Consider the following 14,438-nt stretch of genomic DNA (forward strand, 5'->3'; position numbering starts at 1 on the left):
CCAAGATATGAACCGTCTGTCTTTGTTTAGTGTTGCTGTCTCCATGCTCCAGTTCCAGGCTCCGTGTTCCAGTTCAGTCCAAGTCGAGGCTCGGAGCCCCTGTCCAGACTATGTGTCCAAGTCATTCTCTGTGCCAAGTCTCCGTGCCTGTGTCCTACACTTGGGTCCGCTTCCCGCCACTCATTTCAACAATTATCCATCTAAATTAATTCTCCCAACGCATACTTCCATATAGGATAATGTTTGCACAACTCAAATGTCAAGCATTGACCATCGTTTAAATTAATGAATCTTGATGATCAGCAAAATACGCATCAGGTGTGTTACCATTAAACACAAGTTCAACTGCACCTGCACATCATCAGAGGGCAAGTATCTTGCAGCAAGCAGCCCATCTTCTGACATCTTAGCATCTTTTCACATCTGAATACAAATAGGAAACAAAATAGACTATTCTGCACTTTGCTGATTAACTAAGGTTCCAACAACTCTCAAAGCTCAGTAATCTGCAGAAAAAAGTGGATTACTCAAATGACTATTCATTCACTCTCAGTTTTTTTTCTCTCCACCATTGTGACTCCTGGTCAGCAGTGTGCACTATCCACTAAATGATTGCTGTCAGTCATCTAGGCTGCTCTTCAAAGCACTTCCCAAACAGTAAGCTGTCAAGCGGTAGGAATGCAGAATGAGTTCTGCCTTGCTTATCTCACTGAAGAATTGAAACATGTTAAACTGTAGAATGAATCACAAATTAAATGAACTATTTTTAATTATCATGGGTACAGAAAGAACATAGTTTGAACCAATGTATTCGATTTTGCACAATTACTTGTTTCAATGTTAATCTTTTAGCATTTTCATGTAAATTTTCAATACATCATCTGCCAGTAGGTATAAAGGACATTTTATTGTTTTAGGTTCTGTTCTGGGGACTCCGAGACCTTAAACGTATAAACCTTTTTGAGGTGGAACAGCCCCAAGTGACGATGGAATGTGGTGGACAGAAAGTAGAGTCTGAAGTCATTGCAAATTACAAGGAGAATCCAAACTTCACTGAACTTATAAAATATTTTGAAGTGGTGCGTAGCAAACTATCCTGGAAAAAGTTCAATCTATCAACAATTTGTTTGGTAAAGTTTTATGTAGATGAAGATGTGTAAACTTCTGGCACATAACCAATATGTCCCTGCTTACTCCTTCTCACTCGTCATCTTCTCCTGAAAGCACCATTCCACCACCTCATCCATTTCACCTTTACATGTCAATGATTTGGATGATGGAATTGATGGCTCTGTTGCAAAGTTTGCAGATGATATGAAGATAGGTGAAGGGGCAGGTAGTTTTGAGGAAGTAAAGAGACTACAGCAGGACAGACAGATTAGGAGAATGGGCAAAGAAAGTGGAGGTGGAATACAGTGCTGGAAAGTGTATGGTCATGCACTTTGGTAGAAGAGGTCTAAGGGTTGACTATTTTCTAAATGGAGAGAAAATACAAAAAACTGAGGTACAGGATTCTCTAAAGGTTAATTTTCAGGTTAAGTTGGTGGTGAGAAAGGCAAATACAATGCTAGCATTCATTTTTGATCTTGGTTATAGGCACAGTTCTTTAGATTTGCTGAGTATGCCCGTAGGGAAAAGAAATTCAGGGCTGTGTGTGGTGACATATATGTACTCTGATCATAAATTTTACTTTGCATTTTGAAGTTTTTGAACTTTGAGATCAAAAGTACATAGAACCATAGAACATTACAGCACAGAAACAAGCCTTTTGACCCTTCTTGGCTGTGCTGAACCATTTTTCTGCCTAGTACCACTGATCTGCACCTGGACCATATCCCTCCATACACCTCTCATCTATGTACCTGTACAAGGTTTTCGTCAATGTTAAAAGTGAGCCCGCATTTACTACTTCATCTGGCAGCTCATTCCACACTCCTACCACTCTCTGTGTGATGAAACCCCCCCCTTTAAAGTTCCCTTTAAACTTTTCCCCTTTCACCCTTAACCCATGTCCTCTGGTTTTTTTTCTCCCCTAGCCTCAGTGGAAAAAGCCTGCTTGCTTTCACTCTATCTATACTCATCATAATTTTATATACCTCTATCAAATCTCTTCTCATTCTTCTACACTCCAGGTAATAAAGTCCTAACCTATTCAACCTTTCTCTGTAACTCAAGTTTCTCAATTCCCGACAACAGCCTTGTAAACCTTTTCTGCACTCTTTCAACCTTATTACTTTCCTTCCTGTAATTTGGTGACCAAAACTGCACACAATACTCCAAATTCAACCTCATCAATGCCTTATACAACCTCACCATAACATTCCAACTTTAATTTATAAGGGTCAATGTACCAAAAGCTCTCTTTATGACCCTATCTACCTGTGACACCAGTTTTAGGGAATTTTGTATCTGTATTCCCAGATCCCTCTGTTCTACTGCACTCCTCAGTGCCTTACCATTTACCTTGTATGTTCTACCTTGGTTTGTCCTTCCAAAGTGCAATACCTCACACTTGTCCGTATTAAACTCCATCTGCCATTTTTCAGCCCATTTTTTTCAGCTGGTCCAAATCCCTCTGCAAACTTTGAAAACCTTCCTCACTGTCCACTACGCTTCCAATCTTTGTATCATCAGCAAATTTGCTGATCCAATTTGCTACATTATATCCAGATCATTGATATAGATGACAAATAACAATGAACCCAGCACTGATCCCTGTGGCACACCACTAGTCACAGGCCTCCACTCAGAGAAGCAATCCTCCACTCCCACTATCTGACTTCTCCCATTGAGCAAATGTCTAATCCAATTTACTACCTCACCAAGTATAACTAGCAACTAAATCTCCCTAACTAACCTCCCGTGTGAAACCTTGTCAATGGCCTTACTGAAGTCCATGTAGACAACATCCACTGCCTTCCCTTCATCCCTGTTTCCGATACATGTCATACATCTCTCTCTTCTTCTTTATCAGAGAACGAAGTAGATGCTGAAAGATGTTTCCCCTGGTGTGCCCAGAACTAGGAGGCATCATTTTAGAATAAAGAGTCTCCTATTTGAGATAAGAGTCAAAGAGTCATAGAGAGGTAACATACATAAATAAGCCCATTGGCCTATTAGGTCCATGTCAAAACCACTTAAACAGCCTACACTCATCAACCTGCACCGGGACTATAGCCCTATACCCCTACTATCCACATATCTATCCAAAATTCTCTTAAAGAATGAAATGGAGCTCACATACATCACTTGAGCTGGCAGCTCATTCCATACTCCCTTGGCCCTCTGAATGAATAAGTTTCCCCTCATGTTCCCTTTAAACTTTTTATCTTTCATCCTTAAGCGATGACCCCTGGTTGTGATCCCACCCAACCTCAGTGGAAAAAGCCTGCTTGCATTTACCCTATCTATACACCTCACAATTTTGTATTTCTCTTTCAAATCTCCTCTCAATCTTCTACATTCTAAGGAATGCAGTCCTAGCCTATTCAATCTTTCCTTATAACTCAGGTTGTCCAGACCTGGCAACATCCTTGTAAATCTTCTCTGTACGTGTTCAACCTTGTTTACATCTTTCCTGTAGGTAGGTGACCAAAATACTCCAAACTAAGCCTCACCAACATCTTATACAACTTCAACAGAACATCCCATCTCTTGTACATTGATTTATGAAGGCCAATGTGCTAAAAGATTTATTTATGACCCTATCTGCCTGTGACATCACTTACAATGAATTATGGATCTATATTCCCAGAACCCTTTGTTCTACCACTCTCCTCAGTGCCCTGCCGTTCACTATGTAAGACCTACCCTGGCTGGTCATACCGAAGTTTAATCAGGCATTTTTCTACATTAAATTTCATCTGTCATTTTTCAGCCGTTTCAGATCCTGCTATAAGCCATAATAAGCCTCACTGTGCTTTATACCCCCAATCTTGGTGTCATCTACAAATTTGCTGACCCAGTTGACCACATTATCATACAGATCATTGATATTGATGACAAACAACAAAGAACTCAGCATCAAGGGAAGGAAATTTCTTTTGCTTGAGGCAGAAATTTTGAAAGGCCCACTCACCCTGAGGATTATTGGACATATTCAAGGTGGAGATTGCTGGACCTTTGAATCACAAGGGGTGAAGGAGTTATGAGGAGGAAGTGAAAATGGTGTTGATTGAATCATCAATGATCATTGAATGGTGAGGAAAGTTCAAGGGCCGACTGGCTTGTTTCTGATCCTGTTTCCTCTGTCACTCAGGTTTCCCAAACCGTGATCTATACTGCCTATTATTAAGGACAAACGTATTAGGTGTGTGGGAACTTCATCACTTTCAGATTCTCCTCCAAGCCTCACACCATTGTAATCCGGAAGTATATTGCTGTCCTTTCACTTGCGAAGTAAATGTTCTGGAACTCCCAAACACAACAGTACTAAGAAAAAAACTTCACTTAAAAGACTGCAACAGGACACCTCAGCACCACCTTGGAGGACAGCTGGGGCTGGGCAATAAATGCTGATCTTTCCCTTCAGCTGACACTTCCCTGATGGAAGGTGATTAGATTAACAAACATTTACACGTGGGTTTAGAGGGATATTGGAAAAATACAGGCATAAGGATGAGCTGAGCTCCTCAGGTAAACTTTTTTTATTTTTGAAAGAATGATGTAATAGGAACTTTTGCTTCACAGGATCTGCCAGAGGATATGAACCTTCACCCACCACTGAGCATTGTTGTATTGGAGCAGCGAGCATTTGGGCGCACAGTCCTTGTGGGCAGCTACACTGTCACAAGCCTACAGCAGTTTTCCCTGGTGGAATTGGAGGAGAATCCAAACCCTAAAGAAACTGCAGCTAAAAGCAAAAGTAAGGAAAATGAGATAAAAAGATGGAAACGTAAGAGATTCTATAGATGCTGGAAATCTTGAGGAACACCTACAAGGTGCTAGAGGAACTCCGCAGGTCAGGCAGTGACCAGTTGAATGTTACATCCAGATGGATGTGGCTCCACACATTGTCCAACATGCATAAAATGACAAACTGGCACATGAATCCAGAGCCTGGGGATGGGGGGGAGAACTGCTGAAGCAGACATTCATTGACCATCACACCATCAGTCAGCAGTTACTCTGTGGAAGAGGCCAAACAGTTCATGAGATGAGGCCTTCTGTTAGCTATTGCCGCACAAGAGGGTTTAAGTTTAAGGTGAGAGGAGAGAAAGGAGAAAGTTATAATTTTATACAGAGAATGGTTGATATCTGGAACACACTGCCGGGGAAGTGAAGGAATGATATCCAGTCTCTACAGTTAAGAGACAGACACATAAAAAGGCAAAGTATAAGAGGAGCAAAAGTCAAATCAAGTCACTTTTTATTGTCATTTCAACCATAACTGCTGGTACAGTACACAGTAAAAATGAGACAACGTTTTTCAGGACCATGGTGTTACATGACACAGTACAAAAACTACACTGAACTATGTAAAAAATTACACTAGACTACAGACCTACACAGGACTGCATAAAGTGCAGAAAACAGTGCAGGCATTACAATAAATAATAAACAAGACAATAGGGCAGTAAGATGTCAGTCCAGGCTCTGGGTATTGGGGAGTCTATATTAGCCTGGGGGAAGAAACTGTTACATAGTCTGGTCATGAGAGCCTAAGTGCTTCAGTGCCTTTTCCCAGATGGCAGGAGGGAGAAGAATTTGTATGAGGGGTGCGTGGGGTCCTTCATAATGTTGTTTACTTTGCGGATGCAGCGTGTAGTGTAAATGTCCGTAGTGGCGGGAAGAGAGATCCCGATGATCTTTTCAACTGACCTCACTATCCGCTGCAGGGTCTTGCGATCCGAGATGGTGCAATTTCCCAACCAGGCAGTGATGCAGCTGCTCAGGATGCTCTTAATACAACCCCTGTAGAATGTGATGAGGATGGCGGGGTGGGAGATGGACTTTCCTCAGCCTTCGCAGAAAGTAGAGATGCCTCTGGACTTTCTTTGCTACGGAGCTGGTGTTGAGGGACCAGGTGAGATTCTCCGCCAGCCGTCAATGTTCAGCAGGGAGTGGTCGCTCTGTGCTCTCCTGAAGTCAACAACCATCTCTTGTTTTGTTCACATTCAGAGACAGGTTGTTGGCTCTGCACCAGTCCATTAGCTGCTGCACCTCCTCTCTGTAAGCTGACACATTGTTCTTGCTGATGAGACCCACCATGGTGATGTGGTTTGAGCTGTGTGTTGCAGCACAATCATGGGTCAGCAGAGTGAACAGCAGTGGACTGAGCACGCAACCCTGGGGCTCCCTGTGCTCAGTGTGATGGTGTTGGAGATGCTGCCTCTGATCCAGACTGACTGAGGTCTCCCAGTCAGGAAGTCTAGAATCCAGTTGCAGAGGGAGGTGTTCAGGCCCAGTAGGCTCAGCTTTCCAATCAGTTTCTGAGGGATGATTGTGTTGAATGCTGAACCGGTCTATGAACAGCATTCGAACGTATGTGTCTTTTTTTGTCCAGGTGAGTTAGGGCCAGGTGGAGGGTGATGGCAATGGTGTCATCTGTTGAGTGGTTGAGACAGTGCGCAAACTGCAGGGGGTCCAGTGAGGGGGGCAGCAGGGTCTTGATGTGCCTCATGACTAGCCTCTCGAAACACTTCATGATGATGGATGTGAGTGCAACAGGATGGTAGTCATTTAGGTAGGACACTGAAGACTTCTTCAGCATGGGACGATGATGGTGGTCTTGAAGCATATTCGAATGGTGGTGCAGCTCAGGGAGATGTTGAAGATGTCAGGGAGAACATCTGCTAGCTGGTCTGCACATCCTCTGAGCACTCTACCAGGAATATTGTCTGGTCCAGGAGCCTTCCGTGGGTTGACCGTGCACAGGGTTCTTCTCACATTGGCCACGGTGAGACACAGCACCTGGTCATTTGTAGGAGGGGTGGACTTCCTCGCCGCCATGTCATTTTCCGCTTCAAAATGGGCATAGAAGTTATTCGGTGCATCTGGGAGGGAGGCATCACTCGCACAGTCAGGTGATGTTATCCTGTCATTGGTGATGTCCTGGATGCCCTTCCACATGCGCTGCATGTCGCTGCTGTCCTGGAAGTGGCTGTGGATCCGCTGGGTGTGTGCACGCTTTGCCCCTCTGATGGCTCGGGGCAGTTTGGCCTTTGCTGTTGTTAGGGCTTGTTACCTGCTCTGAAGGCAGAGTCACGGGTCCTCAGCAGCGCACGCACCTCTGCGGTCATCCATGGCTTCTGGTTAGCACGTATAGTGATGGTTTTGGACAGAGTAACATCATCAATGCACTTGCTGATGTAGCTGGTCACTGATGCTGCGTACTCCTCTAAGTTGGTAGAGTCACCATTGGTTGCAGCCTCCCTGAACATATGCCAGTCAGTGTGCTCAAAGCAGTCTTGAAGAGCAGAGATGGCTCCTGCTGGCCAGGTTTTCACCTGCTTCTGAACTGGTCTGGAGCGCCTGACGAGCGGTCTGTATGCTGGGATTAGCATAACAGAGATGTGGTCTGAGTAACCGAGGTGGGGGCAGGGCTCTGCCTGGTAAGTGTCGGGGATGTTTATTTAAACCTAATCCAATCCGTTCTCCCCCCTCATTGCAAGGTCCACATACTGATGCAGTTTGGGGAGCACTGACTTAAGGTTCACATGGTTAAAATCTCTAGCAACAATAAACAGTCCATCAGGGTCTGTGTTCTGCAGTTCACTAATAGCCCCCGTACAGTTCAGAGTGCCTCCTTAACATTAGCGCTGGGGGGAATGTAGACACTGACTATGAGGACAGAGGTGAATTCCCGTGGTAAATAAAATGGTCTGCATCTAACAGCCACAAACTCCCCTAGCAATGAGCAGTGTCTGGAAACCAGCACAGAGTTCATGCACCATTCCATATTGATATAAACACACAAGCCACCACCGCGAGTCTTACCGGAAAGAGCTGCGTCCCTGTCCGCTCAAAACAAAACGAGCCCGTCCAGCTGAATGGCGACGTCCGAAATTTCTTCAGTGAGCCATGTCTCTGTAAAAACATACGCACAGCAGACTCTGTACTCCCGCCGAGTATTTTGTTGGAGTCGGATGTAGTCCAATTTATTGTCCAGGGAGTGGACATTGGAGAGCAGAATGGACAGGAGAGCTGGCTGGCTAGGGTTTGCTTTTTACCTGGCATGGACCCCTGCCCGCTTGCCTCGCTTCCGCTTTTTCACACACTGCTTACGACGTCTCCATCTCCAGCTACCAGCATCAGCCTACTCCGAGGATTGTAGGCCCGTTCCCCTCAGCAAGCCGAAGTCACATAATTTAACCAGCAGATCTTTGTGAAGAAACACAACAACAAAAAAACACAAACTGCTGTAGGAACTCAATGGGTCAGGCAGCATTAGCAAATGGACAGTCCATGTGAGTTGAGACATTTCTCCTGGACTGAAAGTTAAGAGGGGAGAAATACATGACAAGGTGAGGGGAAGGGACGGAACAACAACTGGAAGATGATGGGTGGATCCAGATGAGGGTGTGATAGGCAGATGCGAGAGGAGAGAGTGGGGATAGAGACAAAGGCTGGGAGGTGATAGTTGAGGCAACAAAGGGCTGAAAAAGATGGAATCTAATAGGAGAGGTGAGAGGAGGATGGAAGTAAATAAGGGAGCTGGGATGCCAGATAGAATCAGTGGTGGGGAGGGAAAGAGAACCCAGTGAGAGGAGACTGTGATGGAATGGAAGGTAGGAACAGTGGGTGGGGGAGCGCAGTGAGAGGAGAGGAGTGTGTGATGGGATGGCAGATAGGAACACTGGGGGGAGACCAGTGGCAGGAGTGTAAGATGAAATGGCAGATAGGAATAGTGAGGGGGGGAGAGCCCAGTAAGAGGAGTGTGTGATGGGATGGCAGAAAGGAACAGTGCTGGTGGGGGTGGCAATGAGAGAATCCAGTGAGAGGACTGTGGCTGATAGGCAGGTGGGGTGGAGATGAGGAGAAAGAAGCAGGGTTATGCAGGCTCTGGTGGGTGTAGGAGGAGAGGTAGATCAGGAGGAGAGAGAAAAAGGACAGGGCAAACTACATGAAAATACATGTTTTTGCTGCTGTGTCATAGACTAACTAGGAGGAATAAATGGTGCTGTTCCTTTAATTTGCATTTGGCCTCACTCTGGCAGTGGAGGAGGCTGAGGGCAAGAGGGGTCATCGTGGGAATGTGGAAGGGAATTGAAATGGTTGATAACTGGGATCTCCAAATGGCCATTTGGTGATTCAAATGGTGATTCTGTGTTCTATCACTCTATCGTTCTACATATCTGTTGCCACATCTGCCAATAAAACCAACATACTGTAGTTGTTTATTTTCTCTGTCTTATTTTAGTTATTACAAAGCAAACTTAAGAAGGTGCATCAAAAGGCCACGCCAACCTGACTAGGCCCAGTCCAAACCAGGCTAAGCTCTGCTCCACCTGGCACCTAGTATTGACAATGAATTAATTTGTGGATTACATTTAACAGCAAGAACCAAGGCAGCTGATACATAAGGACATTTAAAAATAAGGCTCTTATCAAACACCAGGACAAATCTACTTTTCCAAGAGCTTTCCTTTTGGATTTCTCTTCATTTTTATTTATGCTCATTTCTGCCTGTTCATGGAGATCGCACATACTGTGATATTTTCTATTAACAGGACAAGCAAGTATCCTTCCACAGCAGACAGCACCCTCGCAAACTTATGTAAACATTGAAATAGATGCATCAACTAACGAAATAAAGAAGGGACCCTTGTCGGCTCTGACGGTAAGTACCTCCCTAAGCACTGTGTGGCAGCAGCTTGTGTAGATATTTCCATCATTTTTAGCCATTCTGTGGTTTTGGAAGACTGAGGGTGGCATTATGAGGGGCAGAGATAAGGTGAATGGTCAGTCTTTTCCCCAAGATAGGGGTTCAAAACTAAAGGCCATGGATTTAAATTGAGAAGGGAAAGATTTAAAGAGGAACTAACAGGCAACTTTTACCCCACTCAAAGGGTCGTAGAGGCAGGTACAATTACTCAATCTAGAAGTCATTTAGACAGGTATATGGACAGGAAAGGTTTTGGTGGGGTATGGATCAAATGAAGGCAAAAGAAAGTAACTCCATTGGGCAAATAGATTTCCATTGAAAAATTGGTCTAAAGGGCCGATTACCTTGCTGAACAACTCTATATATAAATGTGGCTTTTGTGATGCTTACCTTTCTGTAGAAGACATTGCATATACAGGCAGGGAATTTCTGCTGGCACTACACGAAGGGGGAAATAAACCATAGGTAAGATTATGAGGAGCTGAATTTAAGGATCAAGCAGAATCTTATTTGATAAGTCTCCTGAGGCATTAAACAGAAATGAATTCCCATTTTCATTTTAAGAGACCAATAAAGAAACTGGCACCAAAATCAAAATCAGAAGGTGAGCATGAAGAATTTGAGGAAAAGATTGACCTGGAGGAACTGGATTGGTGGTCAAAGTACTATGCATCTTTGGAGGAGATGAAGGTAAAGCAACATGGTCGTATTTATTTTGGTCCAGCATCTATGCCTCAATGGACATTACTGTTAAGCAATTTGCAACAGCGTATTATGGAAATAAATAATACTCATTATGCTGAGATGTTTGGTTAGAAACCTTTGATTTAAATTTTTCTCAAGGTCAATTTACCAAAATGAAAAAGTCTCCACACTCTGTAACCACAGGTTGTCAAATCAGTGCCACTGACTCCAGCAATAGCCATTGAAACTTCACTGAGTTACCCTGATTTACTCCTATTGTCATTAATCAGCTCAGCCCCCTTTTAAAATTTTTGCTATTTATGAATAGATCTTGAGTTTGAAATGTGAGATGTGGTAGTTTGGGTTCCTGATGATGAATGTCTTCCTTTGCTGACTCCATAGTCACTAACCTATTGTACAGTTTACTCAATCGATTATCTTCATACCCATTCTATTTACTTCTGAGTTAATTTGTAGACTCTAAGTAGAACTCATGGCTTCCTTTTCTGTCTCGCATTGTAAGGCATGAGTGTAAAGAATAAGATTGAGCAGTTGGTGGAGCCATTACCCCTCAGCTTCAGAAACACAGGTTCAATCTTGCTCTCTGGTGCTGCCAGCATGGAGTTTGCATGCTGTCCTAGGTTGTAATGGGATATTTATGGAGTGAAGAGCTGGGCTAAGAAGTGTTAGATGGAATTCCATACAAAAGAGTGTGAAATGATACACTTTGGAAGGTCAAATTTGAAGGCAGACTACAGATGTAATGACAGGATTTGTGGTAGTGTGGAAGAATAGAGGGATCTTGTGGTTGATGTCTATCGATCCCTCAAAGTCCCTGTGGAAGTTGATGCTGTGGTCAAGAAAGTGTGTTGTGTTCATTAGTTGGGGGGTTGAGTTCAAGAACTATAGGGTAATGCTGCATTTCTGGAAAACTTTGGTTAGACCACACTTGTATTATGTCCAATTCACCTCATTATAGGAAGGATGTAGAAGCTTTAGAGAGGGTGCAGAGGAGATTTATGAGGATGATGCCAGTGAGGGTAGAAAAAGGACGATTTGGCAGACAAATACTTGACTGAGAAGCTGGTGCAGGGGGCAGGGCTTCAGGTTCTTGGATCATTGGGATCTCTTCTGGGAGAGGTATGACCTGCACAAAAGGGATGGGTTGCACCTGAACCAAGTGGAACCAATATTCTTGCAGGCAGGTTTGTCAGATCTGTTGGGGAAAGTTTAAACTAATTGGCAGGGGGGAGGGTGGGAATACATACCAAAAAAGCAAAGGTGTGCAGTCAGACTGTCAGGAAGGACAGGAAGATTACAGGACAATGTAGTAACCAGCAGGGTGAGTATCAGTGCATTAGGGATGCAGAATCAGAAAGAGTAACAAATACTGGATTCAAAGTGTGATATTTCAATGCACAGAATATAAACAATAAGGTGGATGATCTTGTAGCACTATTACAGATTGTGAGGTATGATGTTGTGTCCATCACTGAATCATGGCTGAAGGATGATTGTAGTTGGGAGCTGAATGTCCAAGGTTATACATTGTATCAGAGGGATAGGAAGGTAAGCAGAAGGGGTGGCATGGCTTTGTTGATAAAGAATAACATCAAATCAGTAGAAAGATAGGATCGGAAGATGTTAAATCCTTGTGGGTTCAGTTAAGAAACTAGAAGAGTAAAAGGACCCTGATGGCAGTTATGTACAGCATCCAAACAGTAGCTGGGATGTGAACTCCAGATTACAACGGGAAATAGAAAAGGTGTGTCAAAAGGGCAATGTTATGATAGTCATGGAAGATTTTAACATGCAGATAGTTTGAGAAAAAATTCAGGTTAATAATGGAGCTCAAGAGATGAAATTGTTGAATGCTGTCAAAATGGCTCTTAGAGCAATTTGTCAATGAGCCTACTACAGGATCAGCTATATTGGATTGGGTGTTATGTAGTGAACAGAGGCGATTAGTGAGCTTAAGGTAAAAGAACCCTTAGGTTCTAAGAAGCAGTGATCACAATATCATTGAGTTCAACTTGAAATTTGATAGGGAGAAAGTAAAGACTTGACATAGCAGTATTTCAGCAGAGTAAAGGAAATTACAGTGGTATAATAGGAGTTGTCCAAAGTAAATTGGAAGAAGATGCTGGCAGGGATGACAGCAGAGCAGCAATTGCGTGAGTTTCTGGGAAAAACAAGGGAGGTGCAGGATAGATGTATTCCAAAAACAAAGACATGAATGCTAATGTAAAAGCAAAAGAGAGGACATACACAAAGCAAAGATTAGTGGAAAGAAAGAACATTGGAAAGCTTTTTAAAATCCTCCAGAGAGCAACTAAAAGAATTATTAGGAGGGAAAAGATGAAATATGAAAACAAGCTAACAAACAATATTAAGGTGAATAGAAAAAACTTTTTCAGGCACATAAAAAATGAGAGAGATGAGAGTGGATATAGGACTACTAGAAAATGAGGATGGAGAAATAATAACGGGAGACAATGAGATGGCAAATGCACTAGCTGAGTATTTTGTATTAGTCTTCACTGTACAAAACACTTGCAGAATGGCAGCTGCTGAAGGGTGTGAGGGAAGAGAAGTGAGTGCAGTTACTATTACAAGAGAGAAGATGCTCAAAAAGCTGAAAGACCTAAAGGTACATTAGTCACCTCAACCAGATGAACTTAGGGTTCTGAAAGGTAGAGGTAGTGATTGTGGAGGCATTATTAATTATTTTTTCAAAAAATTGTTGGACTCTAGCATGGTGCCAGAGGACTGGAATATGGCAAATGTCACTCCACTCTTTAAGAAGGAGGGAGGCAGCAGAAAGGAAATTATAGACCGGTGAGCTTGACCTCAGTGGTTGGGAAGATGTTGGAGTCAATTGAGGTTATGGAGTATTTGGTGACATAGGACAAGATAGGACAAAGTCAGCATGGTTTCCTTAAGGGAAAATCTTGCCCGACGAATCTGTTGGAATTTTTTGAGGAGATTACAAGTAGAGTGGATAAAAGGGATGCAGTGGATGTTGTATATTTGGACTTTCAGAAGGCCTCTGACAAGGTGCCACACATGAGGCTCCTTACCAGGTTAAGAACCTGTGGTATTACAGGAAAGTTACTGGCATGGTGAGAGCACTGGCTGATTGGTAGGAGGCAGCGAGTAGGAATTAAAGGATCCTTGTCTGGTTGGCTACCAGTGACTAGTGGTGTTCCACAGGGGTCAGTGTTGGGACCACTTCTTTTTATGCTGTATACCAATGATTTAGATGATAGAATAGATGGCTTTGTTGCCAAGTTTGCAGATGTTACGAAGATTGGTGGAAGTGCAGTTAGTGTTGAGGAAACTGGAAGGCTGCAGAAGGACTTAGGCAGATTAGGAGAATGGGCAAGAAAGTGGCAAATGAAATACCATGTTGAAAAATGCATGGTCATGCACTTTGGTCATTGAAATAAATGTGCAGACTATTTTTGAAATGGGGGAGAAAATCTGAGATGCAAAGGGACTTGAGAGTCCTTCTACACAACACCCTGAAGGTTAACTTGCAGGTTGAGTCGCTGGTGAGGAAGGCAATTGCAATATTTGCATTCATTTCAAGAGGTCTAGAATGCAAGAGCAAGAATGTGATGCTGAGACTTTACAAGGTACAGGTAAGGCCTCACCTTGAGTATTGTGAACATAGGGCTCCTCATCTAAAAAAAGATGTGCTGGCATTGGGCAGGGTTCAGAGGAGGTTCATAACAATGATTCTGGGAATGAAAGGGTTATCATATGAGGAACATTTGTTGGCTCTGGGTCTGTACTCACTGGAATTTGGAAGCATGAGGGGGATCTAGGCAGTTTCTAGTGTCGGTTACATGTTTAAAACAACATTGTAGGCCAAAGGGCCTGTAATGTGCTGTAGATGCCTATGTTCTATATTGTATGTCCTATC

General features: G+C 43.3%; 1 protein-coding gene across 5 annotated transcripts in view; it reads left to right on the top strand.

Moving 5' to 3' along the window:
• fer1l4 (fer-1 like family member 4) overlaps positions 1 to 14,438 on the top strand; it is a 397,456-nt gene that overhangs the window by 204,793 nt on the left and 178,225 nt on the right. For all 5 annotated transcript variants that reach the window (XM_059981120.1, XM_059981116.1, XM_059981117.1 and 2 more), the window contains 4 exons: positions 918 to 1,079; positions 4,690 to 4,864; positions 9,672 to 9,781; positions 10,391 to 10,516. In XM_059981120.1, coding sequence (XP_059837103.1) covers positions 918 to 1,079; positions 4,690 to 4,864; positions 9,672 to 9,781; positions 10,391 to 10,516 — 573 coding nt within the window. The remainder of the gene's footprint in view (positions 1 to 917; positions 1,080 to 4,689; positions 4,865 to 9,671; positions 9,782 to 10,390; positions 10,517 to 14,438) is intronic.

The sequence above is a fragment of the Hypanus sabinus genome, chromosome 9, assembly GCF_030144855.1.
Source record: "Hypanus sabinus isolate sHypSab1 chromosome 9, sHypSab1.hap1, whole genome shotgun sequence".
NCBI lineage: Eukaryota > Metazoa > Chordata > Chondrichthyes > Myliobatiformes > Dasyatidae > Hypanus > Hypanus sabinus.